Raw genomic sequence first — 22,048 nt, 5'->3', positions numbered from 1 at the left:
GGGCTTCAAACTGGTTGCTTCTAGTTGGAACCTCTCCTGAAAATTTGCATTTCAAACAAGTTCCCAGAAAATTATAATAAGAATCACCTAGGGGTCTTGCTAAAATGTAGATTCTGATTCAGCATATCTGGGGTGAAATGAAAATTATCACCAAGGAACTTGTTAGAAACGCGCAAATTCTCAGCAGGGGTTCGAATGGGAACAAACCAATTTGAAGCCCTGATCAGATCTATCTGCAGGCTGAGCTGCAAACGGAAGTTAAGCTTGTGCTGACCATAACTGGAGATACATTAAATGGAGATACATTAGAAGACCTTTATTATCAGGGGCCCAATCTAGGAACCCAGTACTCACAGTGTCTGGGTGGACTGAGTGGACAGGAAGTAGCCTTCCCTTACAATGCTGACATGTCTGTAAAGCACCCTCTTTCCAACGATAAAGCCATTACAGATCCTGCAATCAGTGCCAACAGGGAGTAGTAATATATGTAAGCAGATTACGAAATTGATTCTCTGCTGTGGTGTAAAAACAAAGGAAATGCCAACAATGTGCTTTTTATATCTCCTTTCTATTAGATAAGGTGAAAATAACAAATAAGAATATTCCTTGACTTAATAAATGTTTCTAAAGGCATCAGAAAAGAAATTTCATCCATATTCTTTGTATTAGAAACCCACAGGGAGAAATCAGTTATACTAGGGTAGAGACTAGAGCTTAATTATAGATCATAAGAGCATGTAACCATGACACTAATAATAAAGACAATTTCAACTTTTAACAAGAAATGAAAATAGACATACTAACTTACTATGAAGCCAAACTTCTATCCAATCATTAAATTAAGAGCTATCATCATAGGAAAATATCCACATAAAAGGAAGGAAGAGAGGAAGGAAGGGAGGCAGAGAGGGAGGGAGGGAGGGAGGGAGGGAGGGAGGAAGGGAGGGAGGGAGGGAGGGAGGGAGGAAGGAAGGAAGGAAAGAAGGAAGGAAGGAAGGAAGGAAGGAAGGAAGGAAGGAAGGAAGGAAGGAAGGAAGGAAGGAAGGAAGGAAGGAAGGAAGGAAGGAAGGAAGGAAGGAAGGAAGGAAGGAAGGAAGGAAGGAAGGAAGGAAGGGAGGGAGAAAGAAAGTAACTACTTAACCTGAGTAAGATTTCAAAGATGTGTAAACTGTGCTCATCTATCTTAATAAACTTCTGCTAACACACCTGCTGCCCTCCTACCAGTCCCCAAAGGACCAACATATGGCTTGGTCTCACTTTTAGAGCTTAATATAGGACACAGTCAGCTCTCCATACCCACAGATCCTACATCAGAGGATTTAACCAAAGCAGATTAAAAATATTTGAAAAAAACAAGAAAGTTCCAAAAAATAAAACTTGAACTTGGTGAGCACATAGCACTACCCTGAATCCACAAGGATGAAGTGACGTGCAGGCATCCCCTGCTGTAGCCTCCCACCATTTCATAGCTCCTCAGTCCCTCCAGCACTTGGTGTTTGACCGTTGTTTACCTCCAGTCTGATCTGTTCACTATTTTTGTTGTGTGCACTCTTTGTTTCTGTGAAAAAATGGCTCCTAAAAAGCCTATTCCCAAGAAAGGCGATCCAACAAAATGTGAAAATTATTGAACAATATTATTAATATCACAGGCAAGAAAAATTTTGCTAAAAATAATTGAAAAGTGGCTCTGGCAGTATATCAACAGAGAACTGCCATAAATTCAAGCCGAATTCAAAAGAGGACATCAAATGAGGGATGGCATAGCTGATGTCAGATGGATCCTGGCTGAAAGAACAGAAAACCAGAAAGATGTTTCCCTGTGTTTTACTGACTACGCAAAGGCATTCAACTGTGTGGATCATAACAAATTATGGATAATATTTCAAAGAATGGGAATTCCAGAATATAGGAACCTGTACATGATCAAGAAGCAGACGTTCAAACAGAACGAGAGGATACTGTGTGGGTTAAAGTCTGGAAAGGTATATGTCAGGGTTGTATCCTTTCACCACACTTATTCAATCTGTATGCTCAGCAAATAATCTGTGAAGCTGGACTGTATGAAAAAGAACAGTGAGTCAGGATTGGAGGAAGACTCATTAACAACCTGCTATGTGCACGTGACACAATCTTGCTTGCTGAAAGTGAAAAGGACTTGAAGTACTTGCTGATGAAGATCAAAGACCACAGCCTTCAGTATGGATTACATCTTAACATAAAGAAAAATCTTCACAACTGGACCAATAAGCAACATCATGATAAATGGAGAAAAGACTGAAATTGTCAAGAACTTTATTTTACTTGGATCCACAATCAACACCCAGGGAAGCAGAAGTCAAGAAATCAAAATACTCATTGCATTGGGCAAATCTGCTGTAAAACACATCTTTAAAGTATCAAAAAGCAAAGATAACACTTTAAGACTAAGGTGGGCCTGACTCAAGTCATGGTGTTGTCAATCGCTTCATCTGCATGAGAAGGCTGGAGGATCAATAAGGAAGACTAAAGAAGAATTGACGCCTTTTAATTATCCCGTTGGCAAAAAATATTGAATATACTGTGGACTGTCAAAAGAATGAACAAATCTGTCTTAGAAAAAGTACAGCCAGAATGCTCCTTAGAAGCAAAGATGGCAAGACTATGTCTCACATACTTTGGACGTGTTATCAGGAGGGATTAGTCCCTGGAGAAGGCTATCATGCTTGGTAAAGTAGAGGGTCAGCAAAAAAGAAGAAGACCCTTAACAAGATGGACTGACACAGTGGCTGCAACTATGGGCTCACGTGTAACAACTGTGAGGATGACACAGGACTGGGCAGTATTTTTGCTCTGTTTTACATAGGATCGCTGTGAGTCAGAACTGACTTGATAGCATGTAACAACAAGAACAAGTAGCAATGAAATGGTCAAAGCAATCCCTCAAAGGCTAAGAGGGAGTATAAAGTGCTGTTTAATATTTACATAGCATTTACATTGTATTAGGTATTATAAGTAATCTAGAGATGATTTAAAGTATAAGGGAGAATGTGCATAGGTTATACGCAAATACTACTCCATGTTATATAAGAGACTTGAGCATTCTTGGACTTGGGTATTTCCAAGGGTCCTAGAACCAATCCCCTTTAGATACCAAGGAACGAATGTAATATGCTTTTAAAAACTAAAAACCAAACCCCTGCCATCGAGTCGATTCTAACTCATAGCGACCCTATAGGACAGAGTAGAACTGCCCCCATAGAGTTCCCGAGGAGTGCCTGATGGACTCGAACTTTTGATGAGTAGCTGTAGCACTCAACCACTATGCCACCAGGGTTTCTCAATATGGTTTTAGGCAGGACAAATGTATGAATATGTTGTTGTTTGTGCCTTTGAGTCCATTCCTACTCAAAGAGACCCTGCAGGACAGAGTAGAACTGCCCCCATAGGGTGTCAAAGGCTGTAAATCTTTACGGAAGCAGACCGCCACATCTTCCTACTGTGGAGTAGCTAATGCATTCTAATCACCAACTTTTCGGTTAGCAGCCAAACGCTTAACCACTGCGCCACCAAGGCTCCTTATAATAAGTATAAAAACCGAATCAAACCAATTGCCGTCGAGTTGATTCTGACTCATAGCGACCCGACACTGCACAGTAGAACTTCACCATAGGGTTGTGAAGGGGTAGCTGGTCGATTTGAACTGCTGACCTGTTGGTTAGCAACCAAGCTTTTAACCACTACACCACCAGGGCTCAATAATAAGTATAAAAAAGCAAAAAATCAAACCCACTGCCCTTGAGTTGATTCTGACTCATACAGACCCTGTAGGATAGGGCAGAACTGCCGCATAGGGTTTCCACAGGGTGGATTCAAACTGCTGGCCTTCTGGTTGGCAGAAGAACACTTAACCACTGCACCACCAGGGCTCCTTAGTAATTATCAAACTCGTTGCCCTTGAGGCAGTTATGACGCATAGCGACCCTATAGGACAGAGCAGAAGTGCCCAACAGGGTTTCCAAGGAATACCGGGTGGATTCAATCTGCTGACTTTTTTGGTTAGCAGCCCTAGCACTTAACCACTGCGCACCAGGGTTTCCTAAGTAAGTATTTAAAAAAAAAAAAAAAAAAGTTATGCTACAATTCTGCATGTAAATCTCAAGAGTAAATTGGTATATAAATGCAAGTGTAAGCCAGGGATTGGTTTCCAATCAGAATCCCTAGTCATCAGAAAGTGTTGAGGAAGATAACCTAGACATGAACTATGTGAGGGGTGGTAGGGGCATGCCTATAATATTCTCTTTTGATTGTTTTCATTTGCATACTAATAATACTCCACCTCTTGACAGTAAATTCCCTGAGGGAAGGTTCTACCGCTTACACGTCTTCCCTTTATCCTCCAGCATCATGCAGAACCCTATGGACATGATGGTGCTGAATAAATACTATCGAGTTGAATTAGACTGAATCCTAACTAACACAGGCTTGAAGCTGGCCACCTCCTTTTATTGTTGAATTTTAATGGCATTCTTATTAAAACAAATTAAGATCTTTCTCATGTCGTCTATGGAGAGGTAGATGTAATGGAAGCAGAGACAAGAGAGGAATTACTGATTATCCTCGTACAGTATGTGTAACATAAATATTAACATACCTTAAAATAAAATGCTCTCAAGTATTATTTAAATTATATTTTAATTCAGTTCAGCTGATGTTTAATTGTTAATCATAAATGGCAATTGCAAAAACAATGTGGAGGGTAAAAATGTAAGAAAAGTCAAATTATCCTACAGGGGGTTAATTCTTGGCTGGAATTATGCCTTTTTCTCTGGAGTACTTTCACACTGAGTGGATTCTTTCTGTTTACAGGTTTAATTACTTGGGGATTTGAAGACTTGGGGCTTAGTCAGCTTTATAATAAAGAGCTGTTTAATCACTTTGTTTTGAAGAAGAAAACTTGGTTTGAGTTTTTTTGTTTTTTTACCTTTTTCCAACAGAACCCTTAGAAGCAGTTTCATGGTATTGATGGCCTTGTACATCAAATTGACTTTTCCTGAAATTCCAATAGATATTTGTTGTGCTTTATGTGAGTGTATGTGTGTGTAACATCTTTATTGAGGTATAACCCACACACTACACAATCTGCTCGTTTGAAGTGTACAATTCAATGGTTATTTCAACTCCCCTTCAATCAGAGGGGAGCCCTTGTGGTGCAGTGGTTAAGCGCTATGGTGAGCTATGGCTGCTAACCAAAAGGTTAGCAGTTCAAATCCATCAGCCACTCCTTGGGAACCCTATGGGGCAGTTCTACTCTGTCCCATAGGGTCTCTATGAGTCGGAATCGACTCAACAATGGGTTTTTTTTTTTTCTTCTTGTTTTTTTTTTTCAATCAGAGGTGGCAGGAACAGTAATAGTTTAGCTTAGTTCTTCCTTCTTTTGGCCTCAGTTTTTCTCTTTACAGTTTACAGTTTCATATTCCCAGGATTTGTCAAGGTGTTAAACCAAAGACTTCGAAGAATCAACCAATTGGCACATGCTGATGAGTCATTATGAGCTCAGAATTGGAAAGAACCAGCTGAGGCAGAGGCGGAATATTAGCTAGCAAAACCCCCTGCTACCTCTATTCTCAAACATTGAGTGAAATATAGTGTAGAAACTAAGCCAGCCCAGCGCCATACACATTAAAAACAAAAAAAAAAAACCAGTGCTGTATCACATTCAGGAGGTTGCATAAATGTTGTCTTCCTTCCCCATCCCCGCCCCCAACTCCACAAGCCACAGCTTATGAACAAGGTTCTGAGATAGGAATGGGTCAGTGGGCATGCAAACCCGAGTGTGTTCAGCCTAAGAGCTTGTGGGATGTTTCAGAGGAATCTGGCAAAGCTACTGGTGAAAGAAACTCCAACATCTCCCGCCCAGGGCTCATTCTGCAGATGGGTGAAGCACCTGCTCCCCCCACCTCCTCCCCCAGCTAATAGAATGCTCCTCTGAGGGTAATGGACATTTTTCACAGGGAAGATGTCTAAAAAAGGAAAACAAAGGGAGGTCCCTCTCTTCATGCCCAAGAAACACATGCACATTGATGACCTTCTCCCTTCTCAATTCACAAACTGATTTCAGAACTTTGGTTTTTGATTCTTCCAAGATACGAATTAAAAAACAAAAAAAAACCCTTACATCAAGTTTTATACAGAAAAATGCTAAGTGTTGCCAAAAGTATTGCTTATTTGCATGTTTTTTTTCTGAAATACTTATAATAAATAATCTAAAATGAGAATATCCATGCTTCTAGAAAATGACTTTTCCAATTTAAAATGAATTTATCACCTGAAAACAGTCTGCTATTTAGTAGAAGTGGCAAAATGTTCTCTTTACTTGTAGGCAATGGAATAAGGAAGAGAACTTATTCCATTGCCTACAAGTAAAAGGACTTTGTGTTGTTCAGTCCTGTTTCCTGAAGGCAGTGGCTCCTGATGCGGGAGCAATGGAAAGAGCTAGATCAACAACCCTCTGGCCAAAGGCTTGGTAGAGGGAATATTCAGCTTGTCGAATTAGTCCCTGTTTTTCAGATGTATGAATAGTTTTATTTCTCTGAGAGTAAACAGAAGTAGAAAGAGAGTGCTTTGGCTTCACAGAGAAATCCGCAAATATTTCTCAAAATTTGTTAGCACGGATGGCGCCAGCAGCACAGAATTAGACAGTCCCTTGGAAACTGGATAGTCTCATGAACAGGCAATTTACATTGTTTCCTCTAAAATCATATCTGTCTTCCAGCTATAGTGAATTTGACTCCCTCCTGGAAAAGTAAAGAGACCCCACAAGGAACGATATATGCTGAACCCTTTTGCTTTTGTTTTCTGTCTATATTTTTTCAGTACGCTCACTCAGGACTAACTGTAGAGACACATTCCCAGTCGACACAGAGGGCGTATTTTGTGTTTTCTCATGCCAAAACACACCAAAGGATTAGGTGCTAGAATGGAAAACAAGTTTTCTCCACTTCCTGATTACTTTCACAGGCGTTCTTATTATCTTTAACTTTCCTCTTAAAACACACACACACACACAACACACACACACGCCAACCAAGAGAACTTACTGCGTTCCTATTTAAACCTTATAACAACCTTTATTTCTTGGTTTTCACAGGAAGAGACGACTGCAATAAGTGCTTGGAGCTCACTGCTGCAGGAGGCAGGGAAGAAATGGAAACTGTGGGTAGGCCAAGCATGGCAAATAAAATTAGCCTACGAGACTACCAGAATCAAGATATCCTGAGTTGCCATCAGGGAGTAAATCAAGCAATAACTCTCTTTAAATGGACATGAGATAGAAAATATGTCCGCTGCTCACAAAGATGGGACAGCAACCCAGCACATTTCATATTCCTATAATCACTAAGCCCCACTAGCCAATACTAATATCTAAGTAATTACAGGAAAAGACCCCTGTAAATTCTAGCCTCCTGATGGTCTTGTAAGGTACAAATGCCTAGATCTGCAATAGAGGTTCGGGAGAACAGGACATGATTATAAATCAATTCCAGATAAAACCCTGTCTTCAGTTATCAATTTGGTAATCCATGAGTTACAAAACTACCTATTTGCCCTCAGGCTTTCTGTTTTCCCTGTTCAACACCCATGGAAGCAGCAGTCAAGAAATCAAATGACACACTGCATTGGGCAAATCTGCTGCAAAAAATCTCTTTAAAGTGTTAAAAAGTAAAGATGTCACTTTAAGGACTAAGGTGCACCTGACCCAAACCATGTGTTTTCAATCACCTCATATGCATGTGAAAGCTGGATAATGAATAAGGAAGACCAAAGAAGAATTGATGGCTTTGAATTATGGTGTTGGCAAAGGATATTGAATATACCATGGATTTCCAAAAGAACAAACAAGTCTTCTAGGGAGAAGTACAACCAGAATGCTCATTAGAAGCAAGAATGGAGAGGCTTCGTCTCACGTACTTTGGACACGTTATCAGGAGGAATCTGTCCCTGGAGAAGGGCATCATGCTTGGTAAAGCAGAGGGTCAGTGAAAAAAAGGAAGACCCTCACCAAGATGGGTTGATACAGTGGCTACAACAATGGGATCAAACATAAAAATGATTGTGAGGATGGTGGAGGACCGGGCAGTGTTTGGTTCCGTTGTACACAGGGTTGCTCTAAGTAGAAAGAGACTTGACAGCACCTAACAACAACAACAACATGCAAAAGTACCACACCCACCTGTCAGTTTGTTGTACTCTGGCAGCTTGTGTATTGCTATAATGCTGGAGGCTATGCCATCAGTATTTTGAATACCAGTAGGGTTTTATTAGGGTCATCCATGGTGGACAGGTTTCAGTGAAGCTTCCAGACTAAGACAGATTAGGAAAGAAGGCCTACAGATGTACTTACAAAAATTGGCCAACGAAAACTGAATTAGTGTCCAAGACTTCAACTCACTTACTTTGAATGCATCATTAAGATGGAGAAGAAGCACTGGAGAAGGACAACATCTTCGGTAAAGTGCAGAGCCAGCAAAGGTGAGGGAAACCCTCAGTAAGATGTACTGACACAAAGCTTGCAACAATGGACTCCAACATACCAATGATCATGAAGATGGTGCAGGGCTGGACACCATTTTGTTGTTATACATGTGGTCACCATGAGTCAGAGCTGACTTGACGGCAATAACAATAGCAACATGCAAAAGTAAATAGCCTACAGAGGTGGCTGACTTTTCAAAGGCAGTGTCACAAAGCCTAAGCTATAATAAAAATGAGAAAGCCAACATTCATCTTCTGCCCCCTGGCCCTCAATCAACTATTTGACTTTGAATCTCACAGATATTTTGTTAATAAAAATGTTTACTATGTACAAGGTGATAGGAAAAGAGCCATAGGAAGGTCAGGGTGACTTATGCTAATCAGAGTTCAATTTGATCGCAGGGGTTTAGAGTCTGCAAGGTAAAAATAAAAGCAGTGTTCTCAACTTTCACTCAACAGCCACCTTCCAGAGGTATAAAATTTCAACTGGGCTGTTGTTCACCCCTTTTATGCATGAATCAATGTCATCAAAAGCAATTATCCTCAAACACTAAGGGAGCAATGTAATAATATTGAAAGTTAATAATATTTAGGTACATGTTAATAAATACTGAAATTTCATGGTGTTCACGTACACGTTAATGATTATAAATATGTAGAACATTTTGCATTATATAGCATGTTTTATTTTTATATTTACATAAAAATTTTACTAAATATTTCATTTATATACTTTTATATCTAATTTATATACTTTTCTAATCATTAATGTGTACCTAAGTATTATTAAATGTATTAAGATCTTGAGAATTTTACTTGATATTGAGTCTAAGATCCTTTGCACATTCCCTTATGGAATTTAAAATTTGCATAATAGGCTTGGAGTATAAGAAGTATCAGCATAAGCCAAATACAACTGACCGTTAAGTAAATCCTTCCAATTCAGACAGATGTTAACACCTGCAAAGTCTTTAAGGGAATGAGCCAAGAACTGACAAGTAGTAATGAACGAGAAGTACATGAGTCTGATGACAGGAACAACTGAAATGACTCCCAGGGGCAGTGGATGCATCCACCAATTCTGTCACAGCTAACTGGGTGACCTTGGCCAGTGCAACTTAACCAAAATTTATTAAATTCTATGGAAGCCAAAGAAGTTCCTGGGTGGTGCAAACAGTTAAGTGCTTGGGTGCTAACCAGAAGACTGGTGGTTCAAATCCACCCAGAGGCACCTCAAAAGAAAAGCCTAGTGATCTACTTCTGAAAGATCACAGCCACTGAAAACCACAGGGTGCACAGTTCTACTCTGACACATGTGGGGTTGCCATGAGTCAGAATTGACTCAATGGCAACTGGTTTGGTTTCTGGTTATGGGACATACTATACACTGGCAGTGATACAAACATGAACAAGATCTGCTGTCTGGCCAAAAGGAGTTTATGAGCTGGTAGCAAAGATAAGACATACAATCATAAACTAATATATGGCAGAACAAGACTCTTACTTAATTGGAAGTTCAAATCAAATTCAATTAGAATTTGGCAAAAAGAGAGGTTACTTCCTTTCTGAAGAAAAGAGAGAGGTTGAAAAAAGGTTTTAGTGAAGAGTGGCATCTAACATGTATATGATTCTGACAAGGATACTAATGGTAGACAGTCTTCCAGGCAGCAGAGGGAAGCAGGACATCTTTGAGGCCTGGCTAGTTGTCAAGCAGAGCAGGGAATCGGGTGCAGGAGAAGGAGCAGTGGAGGAAGAACTTGAAGTTTGAAGTTAAGTTCATGGCTCTCAGGTTGAATTCAGCCCATGGTGTTTTTAGCCTGGACAAGAGTTCACCAGGTCACCCTAATACCCTTTTGGGCTCACCCCACTGGCCTTCCACACTTGGATTATCTGACCGGCTATGCAGATGTTTGGGTTTATAATGCTTGTAATAACCCAACAAAACCCAGCATTCATAATTATCATAATAAGAAGTTTACACAGTACCTTTCTAAAGAACTGAGTCAATGAAAGTTGACTTAGGAAGTGTCATGAGCACAGCTGCTCCTCAGAAAGATGTCTCTGGCAACACTGGAGGGTATGAACTGAAGGAAGGAGGGACAGAAGACAGAAGCCAAGTAAGAGATAGTAGTTAAGAGGCAATAAGCTGGGAAGAGACAGTGAGGACCTGTGCTAGGGCCATAGAATTGAGACAAAGAGGAGGTCTGGGTTTCATAAGATAATCAGAAATTATTTGATAGGTAACTGGATAATACGGAGAGGGTATCTGTAGAAAAAATCAAATCGCCACTTCTCTGACATCGGATCAATTCAGTTCATTAATTCTGTTCCTCTCTGTTTTAAAGAATAGTGAATGGACTGCCAGAGGAACAAACAAACCAGTCTCAGAAGAAATACAACCAGCATGCTCCTTAGAAGCCAGGATGGTGACACTCTGGCGTGCCTGCTTTGGACACATCATCAAGAAAGACATGATGTTTGCTAAAGTGGAGGGTCCGCAAAAGTGAGGGAAGCCTTCAATGAGATGGACTGACACAATGGCCACAACAGTGGACTTAAACATACCATCTCTCCAGCACAGACCCAGGCAACGTTTCATTCTGTTACGCAGTAAAACCTGTGAAAGCTGGAACCTATGTAAGGTGGAAAGCTGTTAGAGAAGGAAAACTCAAATACTTTCCACTAAATAGAGAAGGATGGAAAAGCGGTGACTGCATCCTGCCAAAGGCAGAAAACCTGTGAGATCCAGAAAGACAAGGCAGTCCCGCTGAGTTCTGGCTCTCACAGGTCTCACTATATATATGGTCACCATGAATCAGAGCAAACTTGATGGCAACTAACAACCACCTCTGTTTCACTTGTGTTCTAATAGCAGCAGCACAGGCAGCACCTCTTTTCTGACCCTAACCACCCGGATCTCATAAGTTAAAGCTCGTAGTTTGCCCAAGGCCTCAGATGCCCGCTGCAAGCTTGGGAATCCCCATGACACCCTTGTTTTAGACCTGCTGACTATAAATTTGGGGCCCTCTCACTATTCCTTCAGGGTTTCAGGCATAAGCTCGGGGCCTCCAGCTTTCCCTCACTTCTGTCCTGATGGCTACAGATTCAGGGTACCAGTCATAAACTCAGGGATCCCCAGCACCTCTCACTTCTGACCTGGCTCCTGCTAATCCTTTGGTTTGACAATTCACTAGAACATCTAACAAAACTCATGGAAAGCACTTAAGATCACAGTTTTACTCTGGAAAAATGGATACAAGTAAAGAGACAAATAAAGTGAGGTCTGAGAGCATTCCCAGAAAGGATCTTCCATGTCTCAAAAAGGGACATGCTACCCTCCTACGTCCATTAATGTCTTTCACCAACCAGGAGGCTCATGAAGCTTCCATGTCAAGAGCCTCATTATATAGGCATGATTGATTGAATCAACCTCCCTCTCTTGAGGTTGTGCTGATATCACAAGGGGCTCTTTCTGGCCTGTCCAGCTCCCACTCAAGTCACCTCCTTAAAATAAACCCTCAGGTGTAGTCTAGAAGCCTCATCAAAGACACTTCAATCACGGAGGAAATTCCAAGGTTTTAAAGGTTGGTTATCTCTCAAAAACCAAGGAAAATGGACAAAGTCTTTGGATAAGTTTAAACTCACGGGGGAAGTGAATAACATAAACTTTATAATTTCAATGCCTAAGTGAATGTTGATGTCACTAACACAGAGAACAAAAGGGGGAGTGAATGTTGATGTCACTAAGACAGAGAACAAAAGGAAAGAAACAGACTTGGTGAGGGAAATAGCATACAGGCAGTCCTCAGGTTACAAACGTCTGACTTACATACAACTCACAGTTAGGAACCAACCCCATAAAGCCTATTTTACTAAAAATTTGAGATACATACAATGGTTCGTAACAACAAACGGGCACTACTTTGCGATGCACATCAAGGCATTATTATTACTGTATTATATTAAAGACTTTTTAGTGTACCTGGAAGTGTTTCCTTAATTTTTTTATGCATAGAAAGGTACACTACTAAGACAGACATTTGACTAGCTGAAGTTAGATATGAACCATACCTAACTGCTCTGACTTACACACAAATTCAATTTAAAGATAGATTTAAGAGCAGAACTCATTCATAATCCAGGGATTGCCTGTATTCTGCTTGCGATATGGTGAGTCTGAAGACCTTACAGGACATTCAAGTAGGAAAGCCTAGAGCAGTGGCTCTCAACCACGGACAATTTTGACACTACACAACCCCCACCAAAGGGCATTTGGCAATGTTTGGAAGCATTTTTGGTTGTCATAACTAGGGGCATGGAAGTGGCATCTAGTGGGTAGAGGACAAAGATGCTGCTAAACATCCTATAATGCATAGGACAACCACCCACAACAGAGAATTATTCAACCCAAAATGTCAATAGCACAGAGGTTGAGAAACCGCTGTCTAGAGGTAGCAGGAACTTCAAATCTGGACCTGTAGAAAGTAGAATTGGATAAGGCAACTTTCAGTCACCCACACTGCAGTGATATACATGAAAGTACATGGAATTGGAAAGGAAGGAGAGGGGAGGGGAGGGAGGGGAGGGAGGGGAGGGAGGGGAGGGGAGGGAGGGGAGGGAGGGGAGGGGAGGGAGGGGGCAGGTAGCTGATAAGTCATTAAGTAATATCACCTCTTGGGTAAAATGCATCCACTGGGCTGAGATAACGTCAGAAGTTCCTTTCATATCCAAAATGCAATGATTTGCTGACTATCCTTAGCAAGTGCACATCCAAGAAGACAGACAAGGAACAAGTTGTAAATCATGGTGCAGACCAGTACAATTAAGAACATCCAAGAAATGTCTAACATTCAAGACACGTACCAATCTGTAAAAAGGAAATGTTATATGTGGTTTACTACTTTCACTGGCAAACTTGATATCACTTGATCACAGAAGCACAGTACTGAGAGAAAAGAAAATAAAAGAAAGGATGGGGGTGAAAAAAAAATAAGGGAAAAGAAAAGCAGAGGAGTAATGAGCTGAAAAGGAAAAAAAAAAAAAGAGAAAAGGAAAGGAAAACTGTAAAGACATCCTCTAAAAGGCTGGCAGAACATGGCGTAAGTGCAGTTCTAAGGATCAAGACCAGTGGTCATTTTTAATAATTTTGTGAAACTGTAAAACTGGAATATTCTACAGCAGCAAAATCTACCTTGAATAGTGTCATCGCTGCTGTTCAAATGCTGTATTAACACAAAATGATGAAATAGCAACCAACACCTAGCAGAATTCGCCATCATTCCCATTAATTTTGCCATAGCTCTGGTCCAGGGGGCTTGGCAGTTGTGGGGAGCCCAGGAACAGGACAGGACACGAAAGGGAAACGTAGTGTGATGCTCTGAAGCGAAGGAATGTGCAGAGAAACAATGTGGGTCGCCTAGCAGCCTGGCACTGCTGAACTCAGGCAAAATAAGTTTGCAAGAAACAATAAGATGTTCCTTTCCATCCTAATTGTTATGCAGTCCACAAAGACAGGTATACCTGGAATCAAGAGGCAAAACAAAGGAGGCCTCACTGAACACCAAAGAGTGAGAAGAATGTGTGCCCATGACAGCAGTGAATAGAATGTGCCAGTCAGGAAGGTCTTGAATCCAAATCCTGTCTGCCATTAACTAGCTCTCTGCTTGCTGCAAGTAGCAGGCTGTCTCTGAGTCTTAGTTTCCTTTCTGACAAACTGTGGATGATCATTCGCCTAATCCTAGGAATGCCGTGAGGATTAAATGAGATAATACAGGTAGAGCATTTATCTCAGCAGCTGGTGCAGAGTAGGGACTCCATCGGTGGTAGCTGCTATTGAATAAATTCTACTGCCCTAAGCAATGACTGAAAAAGAAAGAACAATAAGACTCACATTCCGTCTTTAGAAACTCTTCATTTTCTAAAGTAAGCAAATCACTTTAACGGATTCATAGACCTGGATGTGGCCTTTGGAACTCTCTCGTCAAATTTCCTCATTTTAATGATGGGAACATTGGAGAACGAAATGAAGACTATGGTGGTTTGAATGCATCTGGACCCCCAAAAAAGGTTTTAATTAAGGGAGGTTATTCATCATTTTTATATAAGACAAGGTAAACGCGGGGTTAGAAAACTACAGTTTATAGTTGTAAAAAAAAAAAGTAATAGGAAAAATAAAGCTCCTCTGAGAAGATGTCTAGGAAAGTTATCCTTAGCTTTCTGTGAACTTGAATAACCCACATCACTCAAATTTACCCATTTATAAAGTAAACAAATCTAATAAAGTTGTGTTAGTTGTTGCAATAATTTAACGTGTCAACTTGACTAGGCTATGATTCCCCGTGGTTTGGCCAAACGCTCGTCTAGTCTGTTGTCATGAAGTAGCTACATGTGATTAAATCAACTGGCATTAGGTAGAGCAGATCACCTTCCTGAATGTAATGTAACATAATATAGCGTAATATTATCTGATATAATCAACTCCCGACTCATAGCAACTCCACAGGACAGAGTAGAACTGCCCCATAGAGTTTCCAAGGAGTGCCTGGTGGGTTCAAACTGCCAACATTTTAGTTAGCAGCTGTAGCACTTAACCACTACGCCACCAGGGTTTCTATGAGTCGGAATCGACTCGACAGCAACAGGTTTGGTTTCTTGGTTTTTGGAATCAACTTCCACAATGCAATCTAATATAATCCATCAATTACAGTTGAAATTCAAACAGTGTAGGGTAAGTTCTAAGTTTAATTACTTCTGAGTCATAAGACCAGAATAGACAAACACACACACACAAGGGAAGACATGACACGTCAGGACAGCAAAGGAATTCCAAGAATGACTGCCAGACACCAGAACTGGGAAACAGGCTCAGAATTGACATGGCTGAGACCATAATTTGGACTTTAGCCTAGGAACTGTGAGAAAATAAATTTCTGTTCTTTAAAACCATTCACTTGTAGTATTTGTATTACAGCCATACTAGGTGACTAAGACAATTGTATTAGGACTTTATTACGTAATAAAGTACTGAATGCAACGGCTTCATGAATAAACTGGTGATTATAAAGGGAGCTCTTTCCCCAAGCCACAGCCAGGACACTCACCTGTCCAGCAGCAAGTTGGGGGCAAACAGGAGCTTTCCTGGGTGCTCCATTGAGCGCCAGACGAGACCAATCATCAGAATCTCTAGCCAGGCACATTCCAGAAGGTGTACCTGATCATGGAGGGTCAAATCCACAAAGCCTGAAACAAGATAAGGGAAACCCTGCTGACTTCAAATGGAAAGATATTCATTATTGTTGAAATTAATGCAAACGGAGATTTGGGCTGGTAGCGTCTATGTTATCAGGTGGAATAAAGCATGATTGAAAGCACACTTTATGGGGAAGACAAATGACAATTTTTTCCAAACATAGCTATATCAATGAATATTAATATGGCATTAAGTTTCTTATAGCCTTTATGTCACATCTACAGATAATACACTAATGTATGCCATCCACTTTGCTTCTTCTAAGTTCTCTACTCACATAGGGTTAAAACTTGAATGCTTTCTATGCAGATATTTCTACTAACCCTACTGGTAAAGCGGGGTGCGTGAAAACAAGAGAAGCCCTTAATGAGATGAGCTGGCACAATCACCACAGCAATGGACACACGTACCAAAAATCATGAAGATGGTGTAGGACCAAACGATATTCTGTTTCGTTACACATAGTTGCCGAGAGCCAGAGCCGACTCAACAGCAACCAACGATAACAACAATAACCCTATGTGACTATTATTATTCATTTTTGTTTCAGCTAAAGATATTAAGGTGCGAGAAATTTAAATTACTTGTCTTAAACCATAAGGAAATTGGAGCAAAGGCAGGACCGAAGTCACAAAACTTTAATTTCTTTGCTTAGTCACTAAGCCATGCTCTTTTTTCATGCCATGTGAAAGAAGACTAATGAAATAGCACGCACAAGTCACCTGGGGAGAAAGCCCCACATGTGGAAGAGGTGGCACTGTGATTACTTCTGGTAAGAACCATTAAAATTTGTCCTTCTCTAATGGCTGATTAGGAGGTTAACGCTTTTTCCAATCACCACTGACAATAAGGTAAATGCCTGATAATAATAATATAAGAAGAAGGAGGAGAAAGAGGACAAGCAAAAGGGGGGGAGGCCAATTAATTGAGCCCTTAATATATTTTTTAATATAGGTTAGAAGCAATGCTAAGTGCTTCCTGTACACAATTTATTTCAAACTTTTTAAATCGCATTATCTTAAATCTATTAATACAATAACCCTAAGAGGTGGGAGGAGACCTGGTAGCACAGTGGTTAAGAGTTCAGCTGCTAACCAAAATGTTGGCAGCTTGACTCCACCAGTCACTCCTTGGAAACACCATGGGGCAGTTCTACTCTGTCTATAGGGTTGCTATGAGTCAGAATCGATTCAATGACAATGGGGTTTTTTTAGGAGGTGGAAACTGATATTCCCATTTTACATATAAGGAAACAGATGCTCATAATTTATTGCAACCATTTACATAATTTATTAAGGTCAGATAGGAATATAAACTGTGACTCCAGAACCTACAGCCTTGACCACAATTGACACAACCCCTTATGAACTCCAATTAACTAAAGAATTTGCAACAAGTGACTAGAAAGATTCAGGCACACAAATTAAGATTTGCTAGAGTGTGTCCACAAAGTGTACTGCTTTCCAAATCACTTCCTGTTCTTCTTCCTGGATGTATCTCATCACAGTCTGTTTCCTCCCTCTCTCCTTGCCCTCAATATTTTATCCCCTCTTATCCAGGAAAATGGCTCTAGAAAACCCACCTCTTTATGCTAACTTCCTTCTCTTCTTTAACTGCTCTCAATAATATTACATTTTCATTAGCTATCTATACCTGTATTTATTTAAAAAGCTAAGATGTTGGTTTATTTTCTTTGAACAGTCAAATATTGATGGTTTGCCTACTGGACATCTCTTCTTAGGGATCGTGGAAGCACCATAGACTCAACATAAAACAATTAGTTCATTGTTTCTTTCATGATTAAGCTCCATCTTTCCCATGATCCTTAGCTCCAAATAGGTGAGGAGCCACATAGAGAAACTCAAACTAGAGACAGACCTCAGCGTCTATGTTCCCTCTTTCTCTACCCTCCCAAAACCAGGTCTGCTCAATTCTGTGAAGTAACTCTCAAATTCTTTCTCTCCTTCTCATTCCTGCTGATACTATATTAATTCAGTTCCTGAGAATCTCTTACCTTATTGTCTGACCCTTTTAACTCAGCGTAATTATTTTGAGATTTATCCACGTTATTTGCATGCAACAATAGTTGATTCTTTTTATTGCCGAGTGGTATTGCATTGTATGGATACACCTATAAATAAACACAATCTGTTTATCCTTTCATTGGGCATTTGGGTTGTTTCCAGTTTGGGGGCTGTGATAAAAAAAAGCTGCTAGGAGTATTTGTGGACAAGTTTTTGTACGGACATATGCTTTCGTTTATCTTGAGTAAATACTTAAGAGTGATAGGAGTGGATCATACGGTAGCTCTAAGTTTCATTTTTTTAAAGAAACTGCCAAACTGTCTTCAGTAGTACCATTTTATATGCCCACCAACAATACATGAAAATGTCAGTTGCTCCATTTCCTCACCAATACTTGGCATGGTCAGTCTTTTTAATTTTAGACATTCTAATATTTGTATGTCCTTAGAAGCAAGGATGGCAAGGCTACGTCTCACATACTTCGGACATGGCATCAGAAGGGATCAGTCCCTGGAGAAGAACATCATGCCTGGTAAAGAAGAGGGTCAATGAAAAAGAAGAAGATCCTCAATGAGATGGACTGACACAGTGGCTGCAACAATGGCCTCAAGCATAGCAACAATTGTGAGGATGACACAGGACCAGGCAATGTTTCATTCTGTTGTACGTGGGGTCACTATGCATCACAACTGACTGGATGGCACCTAACAACAACAAATATTTGTATTTCTTCAAACCCATGGTTCAAACCCACCAGTCACTCCACGGGAGAAAGATGTGGCAGTCTACTTCCATAACAATTACAGCTTGGAAACCCTATAGGGTAGTTCTTTCTACTCTGTCCTATACAGTCACTATGAGTTGGAATTGGCTCGAAGGCAATGGGTTTGGTCTTTTGTTTAATAGTTGCATAGAGGTAGTACATTGTGGTTTTAGTTTGATTTCCCTAACGACTAACAATGTTGAGCATCTTGTCATTTGTTTCTCACAGATCATTCTGACATACTGTTAGCAAGTTAATCATGCATGTATCTGTAAATCCCGCTAGCCTTTATACTCATCATTGCTGTTCGCAGCCCCCAACTCATGGAGACTCCACGAGCAACAGAACGAAATGCTGCCCCGCCCTGTGCCAGCCTCATGGTCAGTTGCAGGTCAGGCTGTTGTGATCCATAATGTTTTCATCGGCTGATTTTCTGAAGTAGATCACCAGGCCTTTCTTCCTGGTCCATCTTAGGAAGCTCTGCTGAAACCTGCTCAGCATCATAGCAACACGCAAGCCTCCGCTGGCAGACGGTGGTGGCTGTGCACGAGGTAGGTTGGCTAGGAACTGCACCTGGCTTTGCCACACGGAAGGAGAGGATTCTACCCCCGAACCACCAATGTTCTCGCACAAAATTCATGATTCAGTTTTTCGAAGTCCAAATTTATTGCATCTTCCATTACATTGCTCAGCCAAAGCCAAAAAGAGTGCAGCTTTTATCAGAGCAGGGGTCTTCCCAATGGAAAAGGTGAACTTCACTCACATAAAACAGGACTTGCAACTGGGGAAGTGAGAAAGTGGGTGTTTTAGTTTATCTAGTGTTGCAGTAACAGAAATACCACAAGTGGGTGGCTTTAACAAACAGAAATTTATTTTTATTTTCTCAGAGTTTAGAAAGCTAGAATTTTGAGTCTAGGGTAAGGCTTTCTCTCTCTGGTGAGCTCTGGGGGAAGATCCTTGTCTCTCTTCAGCATCTGTTCCTTGGTGATCTTCATGGGGTGTGTATCTTCTCCCTTTGTGCTTCCTTCTCTGTGCCTAATTTGCTCTTTTTGTGTTTCAAAGCTGACTGGTTTAAACCATACCCTAAACTGATATGGTCTCTTTAGCATAACAAAGAAAGTTCTATTCCCAATGAGATTACCTCCACAGGAATAGGGGTTTAGAATGTATAACACACGTTTTGGGTAGGCACAATTCAATCTGTAACAGTGGACTATTTTGTTCATAAGTAAAACTAACCAAAAAAAACTAAAGGATTAAAAAACAGTGATTTTGTTTCAGACACCCTGGTAGGAGGAAGGAACAAGTATCTCTAGAAGCTACAGCTACTTGCGTGCAGAGTGCGTTGGGTCAGGATGGACTACCCTGGCTCCAGGAGAAATACCACCTAACACAGCAGGAAACACTTCTCTTTCTCAGTCCCCAGTGCCTAGATAAGCCAAACCCAGTGAGGCGTACTTAAAATGAAAGCTCTTGAGGAAGTGTTAATTCTCTAAGATTTCACTCTAATATTTTGGGCAAAGTCTCCTAAGAGCAACATCAACTTACACTGTGACTTAAACTCACTTTCAGTCTATTTCTCTCTTCTAACGTTCACTGTTTCATGTGGGGAAAAAACGTAATCACGTGATATTATCACACATTATGAAACCACCTGATTATTTAGTACCCTACAAAAACCTCAAAAGATTACACAGGATGAGATGTGGGGTGGGGTGCCCTGTGGAGTTCTTAGAGGCTTGGACATCAAAGAACTACGGTTGGCCACGTAATCCATCAACTTTGGAAAAGCAGAGGAGCACTTTCTGGCGGCAGCTTTACATATTCAACTGAATCATGCTTTTTAAGTCTCACTCCACAACTCCAGTGCTATTAAATTCTGACAGTTTTAGTGGCCTTTTGGGAGCCTAAGAATCTCACCATAACCATTTGTACCACACAAGCATGACGCTTATGAAATCTGTCTGAAGTATGTCTGTTAGTAAGAGTTTTCAATCTGAGTCCTGCAGTATTGCTGGGTCCTTCTGTTGAAATGTTGTAGGTCTCTCAAAAAGAAGAAGCCTATTTAATTATCTTTCCCAGCTGTGCATATTATCCGCAGACAAGGGTTACTGTATCTATTGCACAGTAAGTATCCTTTGCAAATTCCCTGGACAGGATGGGAGCAATGCGGAGAGAAGGCTAGAGATGAACCTCAGTGAATGGGAGGACTACCAAAAGGCGCGATTAGATGGAGCGTCTCCTTTCTTACAACGTACTGATCTCAAAGTTATTTTAACCACACAAGAAATAATACCCTATCGGTGCTGAGTAAATGCCCATTAATACTTTCAGTTCATAACCAATGGGGAAAAAATAATATAATATAGCCTAAACAAATGCAGATCGTGCCAACTATCCACAGACATCAAGTTTCCATCCCTCGGCATCTCAGTTTCTCACTCAGTGTTGCTATGACAAAAATACCACAAGTGGGTCGCCTTAATGAACAGAAATTTATTTTCTCACAGTTGAGTAGACTAGAAGCCTGAATTCGGGATACTGACTCTAGGCGAAGGCTTTCTCTCTCTGTGGGCTCTAAGGGAAGATCCTTGTCTCGTGCCAGCTTCTGCTCCTCAGTTCCTTGGCAATCTTCCAGGGGTGTGACATCCATCTTCCCCAGTCTGTGCTTCCTTGCTTTTGTGCTTCATCTGCTCCTTTAATATCTACAAAGTGGTTGGCTTAAGACACATTCTTTTCGGATATGGCCTCATTAACATAAAAAGAAAACCCTATTCCCAAATGAGATTACATCCAAAAGTATGGGGGATTAAGGTTTATGACACATATTTTTGGGGGACACAATTCAATCTATAATATTTGGCTTATTTCCCTTATAAAGAGAGATCAAATATACAATTTCAAATGGATCTGATAAAATTAAGGTAGAGGCATTCAAAAAGTAAATCCCCATTCTTTCCTGGACATTGAAAGTGTTCCCAGTACAAAGAGAGGAGGTAGCAGCTACCGTGGGATATGAACAGAGGCATCAGTAACTGAGATTCTAATAGGTGACCTGGGGGGTGGTAACCCGTCTCCCCATCATGTAAGGACCCCCACCTTAAAACAAGGGCGCTGCAGGCCTGTGAACCCCACACCAGTGGGACAGAAAAAAAAAAAAAAAGGACAGAATGCACACCTAAAAAGTAGTGGCAATGGTTTATTGAGACTAGGTAAAATAAGATGCTCAGAAATCTCATTTTATAAGATGAAATTTAAAACAAAAGAGAACACGGATCTTTTTCCCTGGTCTACATTCCACCACCAGTTGTCACTGAATAGACTCTGAGGCTCACGGTGACTCCATGTTTGTCAGAGTAGAACTCTGTTCCATAGGGTTTTCTCAGTGGCTGATTTCTCAGAAGTAGATCGCTAGGCCGTTTTTCCAAAGTGCCTCTTGGCAGACTTGAACCTCTAACCGTTCAGTTAGCAGCCGAACATATTAACTGCTTGCACCACCCA

General features: G+C 40.7%; 1 protein-coding gene across 7 annotated transcripts in view; it reads right to left on the bottom strand.

Moving 5' to 3' along the window:
* ESR1 (estrogen receptor 1) overlaps positions 1-22,048 on the bottom strand; it is a 529,996-nt gene that overhangs the window by 98,856 nt on the left and 409,092 nt on the right. For all 7 annotated transcript variants that reach the window (XM_049903778.1, XM_049903786.1, XM_049903821.1 and 4 more), the window contains one exon: positions 15,612-15,750. In XM_049903778.1, coding sequence (XP_049759735.1) covers positions 15,612-15,750 — 139 coding nt within the window. The remainder of the gene's footprint in view (positions 1-15,611; positions 15,751-22,048) is intronic.

This window comes from Elephas maximus, chromosome 1 (assembly GCF_024166365.1).
Source record: "Elephas maximus indicus isolate mEleMax1 chromosome 1, mEleMax1 primary haplotype, whole genome shotgun sequence".
In the NCBI taxonomy this organism is placed as follows: domain Eukaryota; kingdom Metazoa; phylum Chordata; class Mammalia; order Proboscidea; family Elephantidae; genus Elephas; species Elephas maximus.
The sequence above is the reverse complement of the archived record's forward strand: the minus strand, read 5'-3'. Positions and strand labels throughout refer to the sequence as shown.